The 19,685-nt window shown below is 38.9% G+C and overlaps 2 protein-coding genes across 2 annotated transcripts; both read left to right on the top strand.

Moving 5' to 3' along the window:
• The first annotated feature begins 1,230 nt into the window (after positions 1-1,230).
• LOC133868377 (polyphenol oxidase, chloroplastic-like) lies at positions 1,231-3,249 on the top strand. The gene has a single exon (XM_062305265.1). The coding sequence runs from the start codon at positions 1,323-1,325 to the stop codon at positions 3,150-3,152; it is 1,830 nt and encodes a 609-aa protein (XP_062161249.1). The 5' UTR covers positions 1,231-1,322; the 3' UTR covers positions 3,153-3,249.
• A 12,753-nt stretch (positions 3,250-16,002) lies between these two features.
• LOC133869659 (polyphenol oxidase, chloroplastic-like) lies at positions 16,003-18,025 on the top strand. Its single transcript, XM_062306718.1, has one exon. The coding sequence runs from the start codon at positions 16,093-16,095 to the stop codon at positions 17,926-17,928; it is 1,836 nt and encodes a 611-aa protein (XP_062162702.1). The 5' UTR covers positions 16,003-16,092; the 3' UTR covers positions 17,929-18,025.
• Positions 18,026-19,685: the final 1,660 nt, after the last annotated feature.

Below are 19,685 nucleotides of genomic sequence, written 5' to 3'. Positions count from 1 at the left end.
ATATATATATATATATATATATATATATATATATATATATATTTTCTCTCCAAACAGAGAGATTAAGAGCAATGAAATCTAAATTGGCACAAGACAACACAAATCCAAGGCCCAAGTTTTCCTCTGCTCTGGCTCTGTGAGCCAGTCGACAGCGGCAGCAGCGTCGTCCAACGCTAGCCCTTGATCTGGTGCTCCAAAGAGTGTATATACCAAAAGGAAGCAAAAATTGAGAGAGAGACGAATATGGAGATTCATAATAGAAAGGAAGATGAATCAAAGTGTAGGGGTAAAAAATAAAAACAAAAGATACAAAGTGATTCAGAATAAAAGGACGCGTGAGAGGAGAGAGAGCGTTATTTTTTATCATTATATCAAGCATCGGGTAGCTACAGTCCTACCTATTCAAGGATGAATATGTAAAATATGACATCTGTTGTGATGCGTTTTTTGATAATTATTTTTTAAAATTTTTCTTATTTTAAAAAATAAAATCACTTATAGGCATTTGTTACTTATAGGCATCTTTTTAATTAGCCCTTCTACACATCCTCCCCTCATTCCTTTATCAATTTTTTATAATAAAAAAATTAATTTTTATTAAAAAATTGTCTCTGATATCAACTTTTTAATAAAAATTAATTTTTTTAAAGAAAAGAGGGTGATGAAGGGGAATGAGTGGAGGATGTTTAGCATTTTTCTTTTTTAATAGTAATTGAGAGGACTTTTTTAATAAAATTGTTTTGTTTATTGAAAGGGGAAGGGGCCGGTCAGGGTCCCCAATCACTGCTCCTGTTGCACGTGTGACTCTAAACCCATTTCAAACGTTCTGTCCGTCTTTTTATAATAAAAAAAATATGTTTTGTTAAAAAAAAAAGAAAAAAGAAAAAATACATGAAGGATAAGAGTATAAGACTCTTTTTAACAAAATATTTTTTTTTACTATAAACAAATGGACAGGAGAGTCAGGAGACGTTCAAAGGTCTCTTATCTATCCTTTCTCTTTAAACAACGAATCCTATCCAGGCAGAAAAATATCGAGTTATGAAAAGTCAAAATAAGAATAATGGGATGTGATATAAAAAAGTGAGTAAAATTGTTAAAAAGTGATTAATGAAATATAAAAAGTAGTGAATTTTAAAAGTGAACTTTTTCAAGAAACAAAAAAGATAAGAGAGTGGAGCATAAATATATAGCCAGTCTTTTGACTTTTATGTATTTTGTTTTTTCCTCTTATCTTTCTCACGAATCCGTACAAAAATCTTACAAAGTTCCTGCTTAAAAGCAGAAGGCCTTAATCCTTACCTTCACACCAAGACCAGGCAATGGCTTCTCTCTGTACCCAACCAATCTTCACTACCACCCAGACTGTGGCCGGCACCACCAGCACCTTTCCCAGCTTCTCATTCTCGTCTTTTCATCCAAAAAACCACCAGATTTCAAAATCAGGGAAGCGGAACCATCGCCAGCTTGTTCCAAGAGTACTGGCATGCAAAGCCACAAAGGGTGACCAAAACCTTACCTCTGGCTCCAAAGATGGACAACCTCCTCAAGAGAAATTCGATAGGAGAGATGTGCTCATCGGCCTCGGAGGTCTCTACGGTGCTGCCAGTCTTCCCAATGACCCGGCTGCGTTGGCAGCTCCGGTGTCAGCGCCAGACATAACAAAATGTAGCCCGGCAACCATTAAGTCTGAAGGGTCACCAACGTTAACACTCAATTGCTGCCCAACAGGATCCACAACGATCACAGATTTCAAGATACCCCCAAACCCTCCCTTGCGTGTGAGGCCTGCCGCACATTTGGCGAACAAGGATTACATAGCAAAATATAACAAGGCCCTTCAGCTCATGAAAGCCCTCCCAGCCGATGACCCACGTAGTTTCTCACAACAAGCCAACGTTCACTGCGCCTATTGTAATGGGGCATATGACCAAGCCGGATACTCAGACCTTGAGTATCAAGTTCACGATAGTTGGCTCTTCTTCCCGTTTCATCGCTGGTACTTGTACTTCTATGAGAGGATCTTGGGCAACCTGATTGGCGATCCCACCTTTGCCATGCCATTCTGGAACTGGGACTCCCAACCCGGCATGCAAATCCCAGCCATGTTTGTAGACTCCACCTCAAAACTCTTCGATGTCAACCGCAACGCAAATCACCAGCCGCCGACACTGATCGACCTCGACTACAACCTTATAGAGGATTCAACATCTTCAGTAGACCAAAATCTCAACATCATGTACCGGCAGATGGTGTCCAACAGCAAGACCGCTCAGCTATTCCACGGCTCCGCTTACCGTGCCGGGGATGACCCTGACCCGGGTGCTGGCACACTCGAGTCCACTCCTCACAATAACATCCACTTGTGGTGCGGTGACCCGAACCAGCCTAATATCGAGGACATGGGGAACCTTTACTCCTCCGGTAGAGATCCACTCTTTTACGCTCACCACTCGAATGTGGACCGAATGTGGACCATATGGAAGACGCTAGGAGGGAAACGACAAGATTTCAAAGACCCAGATTGGTTAAACGCCAACTTCATCTTCTACGATGAAAATGCTCAGCCTGTTCGTGTTTATGTCAAGGACTGCCTTGAAACTAAGAAGCTGGGCTATGCTTATCAAGATGTGGAGATTCCATGGCTGAAAACTAAGCCAACTCCTCGCAAATCTAAAAAGGTCAAGAAAGTAGCGACGCTTTTTCCTTCAGGACGTGGGGGTGTTGCGCTTGCGGCTGCATCATCTGCAAGCCTTGCGTTTCCAGTTGTTTTGGACAAGGTGATAAGCACTGTGGTCGCTAGGCCCAGCAAATCGAGAAGTAAACGTCAGAAGGAAGAAGAGGAAGAGGTGTTGGTGATTGAAGGCATCGAGTTGGAGAAAGCTGCGGTGGTGAAGTTTGACGTTTATATTAATGATGATGATGACACTCCCAGCGGGCCAGACAAGACGGAGTTTGCAGGAAGCTTTGTGCACGTGCCGCATAAGAACGCGCATGCGAAGAAGAAGAAGACCGTCCTGAGAGTGGGGATCACCGACTTGTTGGATGACTTGGGAGTTGATGACGATGACGACGTCGTTGTCACTTTGGTTCCTCGGCAAGGTAAAGGGCTCGTCAGCATTGGTGGAATCAAGATTGAGCTTCTTTCTTGATCTGCTTCAGTTTCCAAACGTGGTTTGTTCTTTCGCCATTATCATGATCCTTGCTTATTAAACTTAACGTAATATTATTATGTGTTTCTACTTTTTCTGTTCTGAGGCTCTGAGCAATATGTATTTCTACTTTATTTTAGAGGGTCATGATTGGTTTCTGAAGTCTCGAGTTTGTTTGAAGTTTGAAGGTATCTATATACGTAGTTACATATTAATGTAACTATGACTTATATAAAAATAAATAAAAATGGCCTTGTAGTCTACGCCTTATTTGAGTGGAATATATATATATATATATTAATCTTATATGCTTTGAATCTGCAATTTGCAAAAAATCCCTATTTTCAGATCCTAGGATCCCAGAGGTAGCAACTATATATACTTGCATTTCAGGGTATGGTGAAATTCCTTCTTGAAGCAGCTTGGAACCCTTGAAGTTGCTTGTTCTTGAATAAGGTACTGTTGCACATTCTTATGATGTCACTGATGACTTGCATGACTCTGAAATAACAGATCCTAAGCAATGACTTACAAGACTCTTATGATGTCACTGATTACTCAAATCACTCTGTAATAAGGGATAGTAATCCTGATAACGAACGGGCAGAGAATGAGAGAGGGGAGTCCTGAAATGCCCACACGGGGGCTATGCGCGCACTTTGGAGCAGCCCAAAGACATGTTGGAACACTCTTGAAACCGCAATCCTCTTTCATTTCTTTGTCCAAATTCACTGAAATTCGGACAAGGGAATACAAGCCCTAGAAGAGAGTAGGAGCCTCCCCTGTATGGAGATATGGAATTGGTTTTGTCGTCGTTTCTGTTGGGTCATGGGTGGACCAGTTTCCATCCACAAACCGCACAAGCCCACTGTTTCTGGGCACCAAATCATAAGAAAAAAAGGTGTTGAAAACCGACAGTTTTTAAGAATTGCCGTGCTAGTTTTTTTAACAATCTAGGCTGTTAGATGTATCTAACGGCCTAGAACATACTTACGATGACATGACATTTTCTTTTTCTTTTTCTTTTCGTGATATTCTTTGAATCAGAAGATCAGCATTGGGGGAAGAATTATATTTTCCCCCCAACGCTGCTCTCTCTCTCTCTCTCTCTCTCTCTCTCTCTATACCTCTTCCCTGAAACTGGCTGGCCGGCCGTTCCTCTCTCCCGGCAACAAGTGAAACCTACCGGCGTCGTCTCTCTCTCTCTCCGGCCGTTCTCTCTCTCTCTGGGGCCGGCCGTTATTTCACTGGCGGCGTCTCCACCGTCGAGGTCCGTTCCCCCCAACTCAGTCAGTCGCATCTCTCTGATTGCTGTCTCCACCGTTGATGGAACCAAGGTTAGGTTTCTCTGATTTTATCTTATTTTATTTTATTTTCTGTTTTCTTACATAAGGCACATTTTTTTTTCTTTACATTTTCGTTGGTTTGGGTTCGAGTTGGTTTGTGGGTGGAAGATGAAATTTCTGAACAAGGATCTAATATTGTGATTGAACCTGATCAAAGATCTAATTTTATGAGTTGATTATGATTTTTGGGGTCATAGTGCATCACGAATTCACGATGAGGTGGGAGATTGAGAATGTTAGCATTCTGCATGTGGGTCTGATTTGGGTTCTTTGAATAAATGAATGTTGGTTTATCACAACTCTATTTGGCTGCACCCAAGTTTTCAACAGAAACCGAGTAGAGAACCATTGGTTTTAGATGTAAAGAAATTTTGTTTTTGTTTTTGTTTTTTTTTGTTTTTGTTTTTTTTTTTTTTTCTGGATTTCTAAAGCTCTTGGGTTGGGACTTGTTTTGCACTATAAAGCTCTTGGGAAGTAAGTCATATTAACCTTATCTCTATGGTAAATGTGAATGCTTCTATGGTTGTTTGGGTTGACTCTTTGTAAATTTATTGGTCTTTTCTGAAATGATGATCCTATTCTATTTTCAAATAACCTAATCCCATTTCTAGCTTATGGGGGTTGTTTACAGTAACGGTTCATTTTGAAAGGTTTGGCTTTTGAATCTCCACCCAATTCCCTTAGGGAATTGAAGAGAAATCTTTCTCAAATTTTTTTTTTTCCTCATGGAGAGTTAATAATTTACAACCATCCATTTGTTATCATCTTCCATGGTCTTGAAGGAAAGCTCCAACCATTTTCTTGTGACAGTTAAACCCTAGGAGATTCAAACCAAAGATTGAATGTAGAGGAATAGACTTGTTCGCAATCAGGCATTGTAGACTGCTCAACCTTGTCTCTTAGCCAGGGTTATGTCTCTTAAGATTGTTCCCATTTTGTGCCGATTACATTCTTTATGTGCAGAGTACAAAACTTTAGGGTATTGTCCTTTGTGTTAGTCGAAATATAGGTGTTTAGGGGAAAATTTTTGTTTTCTCTAGTTTTCAGGGTCGGAATGATGGGTTTGTTGATGTTTAGGCATTGCTCTATGTTTATGAAAAGTTTGGGTTTTGGTGATGCCATTTAGTTCCGACGGTGAGTTTTGTGAATGATTCTTTTAGAGTAATGAAAATTTGTGAATTTCTGGTGAAAATGGTGTAATGATGTATTTGTTTCTTCTTTGCTTCTATAAAAAAGTTTGAAAATTTTGTGACACGCATGTCATTTTTGTGGGGGGGTTTGGTGAGTGATTGTTTAAAGATATGAAAATATGTGAAAATTTGATGGAAATGGCTCTGTGATTCAACATTGGTTTTTAAGTTACGACCACTTTTTTCGGGTTTTCAGATTAAGTTGAAAATGTGGGTTATTGTTTGGGTTGTGTTTATTGATTAGAATTTTTAGGATTCAACTTCTATAAAATTGATTCTGTTAAATGGAACTTAAATGGTGGATTTTGATTGGTGGGTGTTCCTTTTATTGATATCTTTATGGTTATTTTTCTTGTATTGATTTTATCCATGCCTTGCAGAAATATGGTGCATGCTCGCATTTTCTTATGGGTGGATCCCTAAATTGTCAACGTGGGTTTTCTTACCCGAATTCTGATAAATAGAAGAAATTGGAAAACAAAATTCACATGCGCAAAAAAAGAAAAAGGGAAAATCTTTTGATTGAAGTTGTGAGTTTGGCGATTTGGTTGATTGCTTGGAACTCATCAAGTTCTACTGAGATGTTTATTGACTTGTGAGGCTTTATTTTTTATGATCTTATATTATAATTTTGACCAGCTCATGATTCTCTTTAATGTCAATATATGCAACTTGACATATCGAAGAAATGTAGAGGTCAATTTTATGGTTGTGGGAATAAAATTGTAGTTCATGAGGTTTAACAACCAAGTTGGTGCACGTTATTTGCTTTTTTAACAACCAATTTTGTTGCAAAGCCAGAACCGGATGAAAAATATTCTATGTATAATTATCAAATATCATTTTCCAGCAACAAAACACGAAAACAATGGAGAGCAAAGTGTGCAATATGTCAGCATCAAAAAAGTCCATTTGAGGACAAAATCAATCCGAAAACAAGAACAGATACTGCAAAATGTCTCAAAAAAGCATATAAATAGTTCTTATATACATAACAATTCAATGAAGAGGGGTGCTTGAACAGGGGTGCTTCGCCACCACAAGCAACACAATCTTTTTTTACAATATGCAAAGATACAAAATGCTCGTATTGTTACTCAAATTGTGGAGTAGGACGAGGCTTTAGCTTCCATATGAATGTATACACTTAAATTAGCACAGTCATATATATTGTACAAAGACTATAAAATACAACCGCTACAAAAGCTGGCAACCACAATTTGGATATAGAACCGTATCAAGATACACATGATTTTTACAACAAAAAAAAGGTTCTTCCAAGTTAAAGATTATCAGTACATGCACTTTGGCATTGTATGTGACCTCTGGAAAGATACAAAGCCAGGAATAGTTCCAAAAAATCTTGGGTTAAGGACCCTTTTAAACGCATCAATAACATCCATAAGTTCAATTATTGGGTTAGGACCCTCTGCCTCATCAAACTATACATAAGTTCAAATATATCAAGTATTTGATGAGAATGATCTGCAATAAGAAAGGCTTTTGGTGCCTAGTCTTGCATCTCACCATGTTCTCCCACTGCAAACGTGAATCACAACCTGCATTGGTAGCCAACCTTAATGTTCATTCTACACCCTGGCAATAGAAAATCAATAACAATCTATTAGAGAACAAAAAAGTCTATAAAATGAATACGTGCGAGGGCAACGATCAAGAAGATAAAATAACTAATAAAACAACAAAACCCTTCCAGATTTTATTAATTATTGATTGCTCAACGAATCTGGATCAAAATCTCTTGCCTACAATTCATAGACAAATACTGTAAGGCAAATACCCAAAAGCACCAGAATTCTCTCAATGTGATTGACTAATCAATACATTTATTTCAGCTTATGCTTGAAAACCATTTTGTCAGGAAGATTTTCCAGATAATCTCATGGACTCTGCTTGACAATCCAAATAATCCCATGGACATTTTCTCCTCAGATTTGGAAGGAGTCCCTTGCCAACCATTTTCTCATGGAGCAAGTATCCTCATAAATGGTTCAAAATAAGTCCAAAACACCAAAACAAACACCAACAGCAAAATCAACCAAACAGAGAGACAAGCAAATCCAGAACAACCCACAAATCTTTAAAGAACAACCCTGAGAAACCACAATTTTAAATCTTCTGGTTTCCTTCCATTTTCTCGGTAACCAAACAAAGGGTACAGGAGAAAAGCAAACCCATAACAACCAAATCAGACAAACAACCCATGAACCATAACCAAAATAAAAATCAACAAAAAAATAGAGACCTGCGGGTTTGTGGTTGGTTGAGCAGAGGATGAAGCAGCCATGGAGAGAGGTCGAGTTGGAGGAGAGAAGAATATCCAGGCGAGTACAGATCTGGCCGCTTCATGCCCCCCACCCACACCGCTCCAGGCGAGTCTAGATCCGGAACTGGAGCTCCATAGTCTCGCGAAAATCGCGGTCCCAGGAGGTTGAGGAAATCGCCGGCAATGAAGGACACATCAAGTGTGGAGGAAAAAGTCTGAAAGAGTTTTGAAGATTTTTGTTTCACGCGGATCCGTTCATGGAGGGAAAAAGACTGAAGCACTTTTGATATTTTTGCTTCACGCGGATCGCTGAGGTGCCATTATTCCGGATGGCTATTTTGAACCGTTGATTTAAATTGACAGCTTGGATTTTAAAAAAAACCACCGCGGCAATTCCCGTGGATCTGAATCCCTTGAAAAACGCCCACTCGATCTACCGGTACAGATTTCGTTTTCTACCTTTTAATGCATACCTGCCTGCCCATCCATCAAAAGGTGTGCATATTTATTTAGAGAGATGCTGGGTTGTAAATGCCTACTTTTACATGTGTTTTTTATTTTTTAAATAAATAAAATAAATTTTAACATGTAAGGGCTCTTAAGGCTCTTCAAGTTTCTCTTATGAAACTCGTCTGAACTCAAATTTTAAAACTTTATCTTTCCTTAAAAAAATTCATTTAATTTTTGGTTATGGGCAGTCTCATTAGAACTTGCTTTGAAAAAAGAGTTCGAACATGCATTATTTGCCAGTATTTTTTGACGTGCAAAAAGACTCAAAAATTTCCGTACGAGATAACACTTCTTTCAATTTTCGACGTGAAAAAATTCAAAAATTTAGAACGCATGTAGTTATTAACCGCATCTGCATATTCTTTATATATATTTAATTTGATAAATTCATCAAACTGACGTTATTTTGAATTAGATATAGGTTATGTTTACATGAGTTTGGTTGTTTGTGTTATTTTTTTGTATAACACTAAGATAAAAAGACAAAAGTAATGTGAAATCATCATATTTTTAAAATTTTAGGGCTTAAAAACAAGCCCAAAATAATAAAAATTAGCATAAATTATTTTTAAAACCATTTAATATAGGTCCTAATAGAGACCCAAAGAAGGTTCTAAAGACTAAAATAGCCCCAAAATGCCCATTACCTTACCTACCTAATACACGGTCTATGGATAGTAAGCTGATTAAATAAATGGATTATAGGTCGGTTGAATATAGAGTTCCGTTTAGGTTACCTGTTCTGTTCTGTTCACCTGCTACTAAGCCAATTATTCAAGCATTCCCTCGACTTTTTGGGCGAATATCAGCTAATAACCCTATTTAATAACTATAATAACTGCACGGATGTGGTTAGTAAAAATTTGATGTGCATGCAGATATCTAAAAACGATATCCGCGTTTTACGAATGCGACTGCATATATTGCATCCACATGTACATTTGTAGCCTGAGCTGTCACGCCCCCGTTTTGGGATATAAGGGGAAACGCGAACTTGAGTGCTAAAAACAAACATTTTAAATGAAAGAGTGCATTTACAACTTGAAAATTTCAAACTTCCTATTTTTTTATACCATTCTATTAATGAACCTTTACAAGGTCTTGAACTCCAATAAAACAAAACATACTACGCAACTAGGGTTTGGCCGGTTCATCACGAACTATCGCTCTCAGTGAGGCCTACGCCCTTACAAGGAAAAGACTTCGTCTTACTGTTGTCATCTGGAAAGGGGTGGAGGAAAAAAGGGTGAGTTTGACAACTCAGTAAGGAAAATACAACACCAGGGGAATAAAACATGTTATAAACCTTTATGCCATAATCTTTAGTCATGCATAATGACAGATTTATTCTACTTACTAATAAGAATTAATTTCACATATGATGAATTGCATAATGTAAATTGATTTATTACCTAAACCAATAGCATGTTGATTTTAATTTATTTTAGTTGAATTAAGTGTTTTTGAATATATTAAAAATTACGATGATGTTTAAAAGTATGAATATGATATGTGATTTTTAGACTGAATATAAGTTGGAGATTCAAATTATGAAAATTGTCTGAGAAGTGTTATACTAGGCTGTTTATGTTTTATAAGAAAACACATATTAAAGCATGATTCATAAATGAAATGTATTGTTTTAGGACAGGTAGCATAGCATATGAAAAATTAAATAGAATTTGAAGAATATGAATAATGGTATAAGAATGACAGTTTATGTAGATTAACAAGATGAACAATTAAACAGATTTTCTAATGATTCAGTAAATCTTTTATCAGTTTTCTCTTTAAACCTTCATCTGTGGTTTATCCTTTTATAGACTCTACACCGCCAGTTCCCGTGAGCGGCGCACGTTGGCTTTGTCCAAAGGACCTATAGACTCAGTCTGTCGTCACAGAGAAGAGTCGCCGGGTTGGGGATCTTCCCTAGGTGAAGGCCAACCCCGGCCGGTAGCACACACCGACTTACGGTATGCTTGCCTTGCTACCCTATGGGTACCAAATCTAACTGTAGTAGTACCTCAGGGTTAAACAATTACTGCACATGAACGTTTTCTGTAATACTGTAGGCTCTGTTATAACTGTAAACTTTATTTCAAAACTATAAGAGCCGCTTTCATAACTGTAGTCATGTGCAGAATTTAACTTTAGATTTTCTTTTCTTTCAAAACTGTATTCATAAATAGAATCATATACTTTGGAATTCTTTGTAATCATATCTTTGAAATGCTCTTTATCATCTCTATGAGTATGCATAATTCATAATATCTGAAATGTTCTTAATCTTAACTATAATTATGCATAAATCATAATTCTTAAAAATGCTCTTAACCATAACTGTGATTCATGCTCAAAATTCTTAAACAATATCATATGAGTAATAAAGCTTGGCATTATAATCACATGAGCAACGCTTTGTAAAATTCCCCAACACTTTTTCAAAAGATTTATAATAAAATCTTGCTGGGGTTTTTCGATATTGTATCCCCTTACCTGGATTTTCCATTAGCGTCAGAATTGACCTTTTACCTAAATAAAGCACAAGGATGGATTTAGAGAAGCGTTCTGAAATTCAGTTCTAAAACTTAAACTAATTTATCCTATATATATATATATATATACAAAATCTCTATCCAAAATTAAAACATATGAGATTTAATATTAAATACAAAGTCTACCAATTCAACTTAATCCCAAACCCAAGACAAATCCTCCCAAAAATCACTCACAATCAGAATAGTAACCATAACTTAATACTCTCAAAACACAGCATGATCCAAAACTTAGTAAATCCACAATCATCCCAATATCTAATCTTCAAATACCACTAAACTTCCAATAGTTGAACACAACCCGAACACTTACTAAATCACCCAAATCAAAACATCACCATACTCATAATTGGTCAAAACACTATATCCACATACCAATTTAACCAACTTAAACCAACAATCTCTTTAAAAGCCATTAATCCTCAATTTAAGCATTAGATCAACCAACAGCAAAACTTATAAATTGATTTGGTCACAACAACCCAAATACCAACACCTATCTCTCAAATATAACATAACTGAAATAGAAACACCAAAACCCATGCCTACAAATCAAATAACCAAAACAGCACATAACCCAAACCCACTGGAATCCATCAATAATCGGCCATCATCAAAACAGGAGTATCAAAATCCTAAACTACGAAAAATCCCCAAATCAGTATACCATCACAACAGTAGACAATCCAAACATTACATATTAACATATACCCAAAATCACTTCAGCCGAAATACACAGAGTAAGGTAAATCATCAATAAGAAATATCACAAATCCAACAACTACAAATCAACCCATACACGACCACCCACAATAAACACACCATCCGACCTTAAATCCATAACACCCAATTTTATCTAAGCATCACAGGAATCAGCCAAAAATCATAACATAAAGGTAATTATGTTCAATCCTCAACACAATCAGTTCTAACTCTAGAATCTAACATGATCTCTAACAGGGACCCAATATCAATACACATATCACTGGCCGGAACAACCATCCACTGGCCGACACACACACGAGCACTAAATCAGCCAACCGAAAATGCCCAACATCACAGTCCAACCAGAAAAACCCAATAATCAGTAAATCAATTTCAAAACATCACAATCTATTTTAACACACTCGAGTAGAATCCTAAAATACCAAATCATCCACAAATCTACAATAATAGACTAACAAGTTAAACTAAATCATAGGGTTTTTATACCTTGAGGACTTAGTCAGAAAATCCGCCGGAAAAGCCACCGGAAAATGCACAGGAAGAACCGGGTCTTCCTCTCGGGTCTGACGGGTCACCGGGTCGGGTTTTGGGTCAAAGGCTTCGGGTCTTCGTGGATCGGCCGGAAAGTCGCCTTAGCCCGCCGGAAATCGGCGTCTGGCCGTTGGACATGGAGGATCGGACCTCCGGAAGGTTCGGGTCGCGCGGGTTCTCCCGGATCCGTCGGGTTTGGCTAGCAGGTCGCGGATCCAAGCTCCTGGGTTGATGGGTTTTAGCCCACGAGTTCGTCGGAAATTGCATCACCGGCGCTCCCTGGTCTCGCCGGCGTCACCCAGCTCGGCCACATGAAGATCGGGTCTGATCTTCCTGATTCCTCTCCCTCTCCGTTGGGTCTCTCTCTCTTTCACGGATCCACCGGGCCCTCTCTTCCCCGCCACTCTCTCTCTCTCCCTCGGTTCTCATCTCTCTCAATCTCTCGCATCTCTCTCTCACTCGATCTCTCATCTCAGTCTCACTCTCTCCCCCTCGCTGTCTCTGTTTTCGGGCAAAAAGAACAGAGAAGAGAAAATGAAGAAGGAAGAAGAGAGAAGAAGAAAATTATAAAAAAAAACCAATTAATAAATTTTAAAAAAAATCTGGGGTATTACATGAGCTGTGATCAATCAGCCCTTCAAGAATAATCGATTTAAAATGGATTCTTTTTGAGGATTAGGGTTAGGATCCTCCTCGTAGCCATCTACTCCTATATTTTGATGTATTGCCATGACAACTAGACATAGATATGTAATACTTTGGAGGCTTTAACATGATACAATTCGATTTGTGATCGTGACATATGGATTTTGACATTATTATGCTGAGTTATGTTATAATGTTTGAAGTTATCTTGTTGTTGGTAGAACTCTGGTTATTCATATTTGTGACTTAGTTTTGTAGCTATCTTGTTGATCGAAGAAAAAAATAGATGTATCTTCCGCTACATTGATTTTTTATTAGGGGATCAATGCAACTTTTCGGGTTATTAATTTGTTAAATAAACTAAGGGATGTTATGGTGACATGCTGCAGGTTCATTATCCTAAATAAACACTTAAGGCATTACAAATTTTGTCTAACATCTCGGTCGATTTCCTTGCTAATACCAAACATGGGAATATTTTTATGACAAGGTAATTAAACCGTTCCGTGCATATCATTAACGTGATATTGGTTATATATATATAGCCATGAAGAACCCAACGTGACACATTAATAACTTACCAAAAAATCATTATTTCAAGCTTTCCCAACTAAAGTTTCTCAATCTATTACAACTGACAATGTGCATGCATCAACGTATTGGGAAGAGTAATGACAAGACCATTGACCAAAATTTAATATTGAAATTTTGATGGAATGATAATTTTAAAACCCTCAATTTTAAGAGAATTGAAAAAAAAAACCAGAATCTTCCTTTTAATATTGAGAAAAATGTAAAATTAATTATGTGAATATTGGTCTAATTTACAAATAATTTTATGTGGTATAAAAAATAACTTTAAGGTCATTGTAGCATGCGAAAATTATAAATTACTCATTGAAATTGTTTTCGTCCACAAACTTAATAGAATTGGTTAGAAATTCTCACCGTAATCACAATAAAAACATGACACATGTCACTTTTAATAAAGAATATATTAACATATTAAAAATTAACATATTATATATACTTATCCGGGACCAGCTGTGGGGAGAGCCACCGCCTTCCCAAACGGGACCAGCAGTTATCCGTTCCAAACCTTTTCTTTTTTTTCTTTTCTTTTGGTCAAAAAATAATATTTTAAATTTTAAATTCTTAGGATTTTCGAAAAGGTAAGCCCTTTCATGTATTACAATAATAGTTATAAAGTAGCTTCCTGGAATCCACCAAAATATCCTCCTCCTTTCTCCCGATATTAATTATATATAAGTCAAGCCACCAATATTAATTAGGCAAGTCCTTTATAATAAAAAATACAATTGTATTGTAGAAGAACAAACAAAATAATCAAAAGTATACTTTTTTTAAATAAATTTAGATTTTTTATTGTAAAAGGAGAAGGGCCGGTTAGACATTTTCCCTCTGAACATATTTTTTTAATTATAAAAAGATAGACAGGGACATTTGAAATGGGTTTAAAGTCGCATGTGAAAAATGAATAGTGATTGGAATGCCTCTGACAGGTCCTTTTTCCCATTTAATGGTTTTAATGGTGTGTTTGGTTCGAATAAAATATAGAATAATATTTTACCTTTTTTTTTTATTAAAATAAATTATATTTTATTTAAATTTTTTAAATTTTTTCAAATTTTATCTCACAAGTTAAACTTCATAATTTACATAGTAAATTAAATTAATATTTTAATTAAAAAAATTCAACACCCAATCGAATTATAAACAAAACAATTTTATTCAAAAGTGGCCCAATTGATCCCTCCAATCACTATTCATTTTTCACATGTGACTTTAAACCCATTTCAAACGTCTGTCCGTCTTTTTATAATAATAATAAAAAAAATATTTTGTTAAAAAAAGAAATGAAAAAAATACGTAAAGGATAGGGCTCTTTTTATAATGTCGCTGACGTGGCATTTGACGGAATCTGTTAAAAAATTTAACAGAATTTGACGTCAGGGATCGATTTGTAATTATTGCATACCATGAGGACCTCCCAGTAATTTTTTAAACCATAGGGAGTAAAAAATAATTATGGCATACCACAGGGACCAACGGTGCAATTTTCCCTATTTTTTTACTATAAACAAATGGACAAGAGAGTCAAGACTCAGGAGACGTTCAAACGTCTCTTATCTATCCTTTCTCTTTAAACAACGAATCCTATCCATGCAGAAAAATATAGACTTATGAAAAGTCAAAATAAGAATAATGGGATGTGATATAAAAAGCGACTAAAATTGTAAAAAAGTGATTAATGTAATATAAAAAATAAAAAATTTTAAAAGTGAACTTTTCCAAGAAAAAGAAGAAGAAAAAGAAAAAGAAAGAGAAAGAGAAGGGAGCATAAATATATCAAAAATAATATTTTTACAATACAAATACAATAATTTTACAACACCATCACATATAGGGTGGATTCCATACCGGAACCTAGGGGTGGGCAAATTATCCGCTTACCGCCTACCGACTTTAACCGACTAATTTCTGTTCGGTAGTCGGTATAAAATTTTATTCCGAAAGCCGGATCGGCAGCCGAACCGCCTTTTAAGCAGTAGCCGAACCGAACCGAACCGAACCGTTTTTTTAAGCGGTAACCGAACCGAACCGAACCGAATTCTATTTCGAACGATTAACCGAACCGACATAAAACGAAACGACGTCGTTTTAGTAAGAACAAAATGTATGATATATATTTTTTTCCTTTAAAAAAATCAAAACGACGTCATTTCATTACCCATTTTAACCGAATGTTAACCGATTTAACCGACTTAACCGACCGCTTATTAATCGCCTTACCGACTTAACCGACCGCCTATTAACCGCTTAACCGACCGCCTATTAACCGCTTAACCGACTTAACCGAAATAAATTTATCGACTACATTCCGACAAAAGTCGGTTAATCAACCGAATTAACCGACTTAACCGCCTACCAAACCGATGCCCACCCCTACCGGAACCCACCCATGTGAAGGAGTATTATTGTGACGTTGCTTTCCTGTGTAGGGTAGGAATTAATCCTCTAAATATACAGCCAGTCTTATCTTTCTCACGAATCCGTACTTACAAAAATCTTACAAAGTTCCTGCTTAAAAGCAGAAGGCCTTAATCCTTACCTTCACACCAAGACCAGGCAATGGCTTCTTTCTGTACCCAACCAATCTTCACTACCACCCAGACTGTGGCCGGCACCACCAGCACCTTTCCCAGCTTCTCATTCTCTTCTTTTCATCCAAAAAACCACCAGATTTCAAAATCAGGGAAGCGGAACCAGCGCCAGCTTGTTCCAAGAGTACTGGCATGCAAAGCCACAAAGGGTGACCAAAACCTTACCTCTGGCTCCAAAGATGGACAACCTCCTCAAGGGAAATTCGATAGGAGAGATGTGCTCATCGGCCTCGGAGGTCTCTACGGTGCTGCCAGTCTTCCCAATGACCCGGCTGCGTTGGCAGCTCCGGTGTCAGCGCCAGACATAACAAAATGTAGCCCGGCAACCATTACTGAAGGGTCACAAACGTCAACAATCAATTGCTGCCCAACAGGATCCACAACGATCACAGATTTCAAGATACCCCCAAACCCTCCCTTGCGTGTGAGGCCTGTCGCACATTTGGCGAACAAGGATTACATAGCAAAATATAACAAGGCCCTTCAGCTCATGAAAGCCCTCCCAGACGATGGCCCACGTAGTTTCTCACAACAAGCCAGCGTTCACTGCGCCTATTGTAATGGGGCATATGACCAAGTCGGATACCCAGACCTTGAGTATCAAGTTCACGATAGTTGGCTCTTCTTCCCGTTTCATCGCTGGTACTTGTACTTCTATGAGAAGATCTTGGGCAAGCTGATTGGCGATCCCACCTTTGCCATGCCATACTGGAACTGGGACTCCCCTGCCGGCATGCAAATCCCAGCCATGTTTGTAGACTCCACCTCACAACTCTACGATGTCTACCGCAACGCAAATCACCTGCCGCCGACACTGATCAACCTCGACTACGGCGGTACAGACGATTCAACAACTACACCTGCAGACCAAATCTCGAGCAATCTCAACGTCATGTACTCGCAAATGGTGTCCAGCAGCAAGAACGCTCAGCTATTCCACGGCTTCGCTTACCGTGCCGGGGGTGCCGCTGACCCGGGTGCTGGCTCACTCGAGCTCAGGCCTCACAATAACGTCCACGGGTGGTGCGGTGACCCGAACCATAATTCGGAGGACATGGGGAACCTTTACTCCTCCGGTAGAGATCCACTCTTTTACGCTCACCACTCGAATGTGGACCGAATGTGGACCATATGGAAGACGCTAGGAGGGAAACGACAAGATTTCACAGACCCAGATTGGTTAAACGCCAGCTTCATCTTCTATGATGAAAATGCTCAGCCTGTTCGTGTTTATGTTAAGGACTGCCTTGAAACTAATACGCTGGGCTATGCTTATCAAGATGTGGAGATTCCATGGCTGAAAACTAAGCGAACTCCTCGCAAATCTAAAAATGTCAAGAAAGTAGCGACGCTTTTTCCTTCAGAACGTGGGGGTGTTGCGCTTGCGGCTGCATCATCTGCAAGCCTTGCGTTTCCAGTTGTTTTGGACAAGGTGATAAGCACTGTGGTCGCTAGGCCCAGCAAATCGAGAAGTAAACGTCAGAAGGAAGAAGAGGAAGAGGTGTTGGTGATTGAAGGCATCGAGTTGGAGAAAGCTGCGGTGGTGAAGTTTGACGTTTATATTAATGATGATGTTGACACTCCCAGCGGGCCAGACAAGACGGAGTTTGCAGGAAGCTTTGTGCACGTGCCGCATAAGCAAGCACATGCGAAGAAGAAGAAGACCGCCCTGAGAGTGGGGATCACCGACTTGTTGGATGACTTGGGAGTTGATGGCGATGACGACGTCGTTGTCACTTTGGTTCCTCGGCAAGGTAAAGGGCTCGTCAGCATTGGTGGAATCAAGATTGAGCTTCTTTCTTGATCTGCTTCAGGTTCCAAACGTGGTTTCTTCTTTCGCCATTATCATGATCCTTGCTTATTAAACTTAACGTAATATTATTATGTGTTTCTACTTTTTCTGTTCTGAGGCTCTAAGCAATATGTATTTCTACTTTATTTCAGAGGGTCATGATTGGTTTCTGAAGTCTCGAGTAGTTTGAAGGTTTCTACGTATGCTCCGTTTGTTTCGGCGTAAAATGATTTCCGGAAAATGATTTCGGTATTTTACGGTGTTTGGTAGGGGCGAAAATAACGGTCAACGAAAATCATTTTCGGTTTGACCGTAAAACCTTCTTTAAGTTTTGGAAAACGATTTACGGTTTTTAAAACCGTAAATCGTTTTCCAAAATTATATTCTTCGTCCTTACACGCACGTTTGATATCTGACTGTCCAAATCCTACAATAGTCGGTCGTTCGAAAATAGGCAGCACCGGTATCCGGCATCATCAAGTCACTGGAATAATGCCGGCGTCGGAATCCGACCACCGGAATCCGGCCGCCGGAATACCGCCATCCGCCGGAATCCAGTTGCCGGAACACCGCCGGCCGTCGGAATCCGGCCATGGACAGAAACCTGCCGGAACCCGGCCTGATCTGACCGGATCCGGCCACTGATCCGGCCGGATCTGGCCGAAATGGCCAGGATCCGGCCGGATCTGACCGGATCCGGCCACTGACCCCGCCGGATCCGGCCAAAATGGCCGGAATCCGGCGGAATCTGACCGGATCCGGCTACTGATCCGGCCGGATCTGGCCCATATGGACGGAATCCGGCGGGATCTGACCGGATCCGGCTACTGATCCGGCCGGATCTGGCCCAAATGGCCGGAATCCGGCGGGATCTGACCGGATCCGGCCACTGATCCTGCCGAGATCCGGCCAAAATGACCGGATCAGGCCGGATCTGACCGGTCCCGGAGGTGTCCTGCCGGAATCCGGCAATTTTGGCCGGATCCGGCCAAACATGTTCGCCGGATTCCGGCGACGGCGACCGGTCGTCGCCGGATTCCGGCGACAGTTGCATTTTCCCTTTTCGTAATTTTTTCGTGCGAACCAAACGCCGAAAAATATTTTCGAGAAAATAATTTCTTTTGAAATTGATTTCGTCGAAAATATTTTACGACGGAAACCATTTTACGTCGAAACAAACGTAGCAGTAGTTTCATATTAATGTAACTACGTAGATAAATAAATAAATAAAAATGGCCTTGTAGTCTACGCCTTATTTGAGTGGAATTTAATATTATATAGATATATAGACACACACACACTTGTAAGCGAGAAAAAAGTAATACGCTGGCTCCTAGCAAATGTTGAAGATAACAATCAATCTCATTCAAATTTAAATGACACTATGGATCTCGGAACACATTTAACAGAGTTGCAACAGAGCATATCTTGTATAACATCCGCATCTTGTATTTACTATATATGTTAATGAAAACCTACACAAATGGGCAGTAAACATGTTACAATAAACCTTTGTATTTGTTGCTCATAAAAAAAAAGAAAAAAAGAAAAAGAACCTTTGTATTTGTTACTCTTTCAGCAAACAACAAAGAGACAACGAAACTAAGCAGGGGTTTAATTCGTGCATTCATTGATTATTTTATTTGAAGTTCTGTGATGTCTAAGAGGAGGAGGGGGGTTTGTGGAAGGGGGAAGAGTATTCCAATGTTAGAAGAGGTGAGATATGTGGATCCTTCTATCTACAAGGGAGGGTGGATGTGGAGGATGTA

Source organism: Alnus glutinosa, chromosome 5 (genome assembly GCF_958979055.1).
Source record: "Alnus glutinosa chromosome 5, dhAlnGlut1.1, whole genome shotgun sequence".
In the NCBI taxonomy this organism is placed as follows: domain Eukaryota; kingdom Viridiplantae; phylum Streptophyta; class Magnoliopsida; order Fagales; family Betulaceae; genus Alnus; species Alnus glutinosa.
Note: the sequence above shows the minus strand (reverse complement) of the source record. Positions and strands in the feature narration are given on the sequence as shown.

Coding starts and splice junctions, on each gene's coding strand:
- LOC133868377 (XM_062305265.1), top strand. CDS start 1,323: ATGGCTTCTCTCTGTACCCAACCAATCTTCACTACCACCCAGACTGTG.
- LOC133869659 (XM_062306718.1), top strand. CDS start 16,093: ATGGCTTCTTTCTGTACCCAACCAATCTTCACTACCACCCAGACTGTG.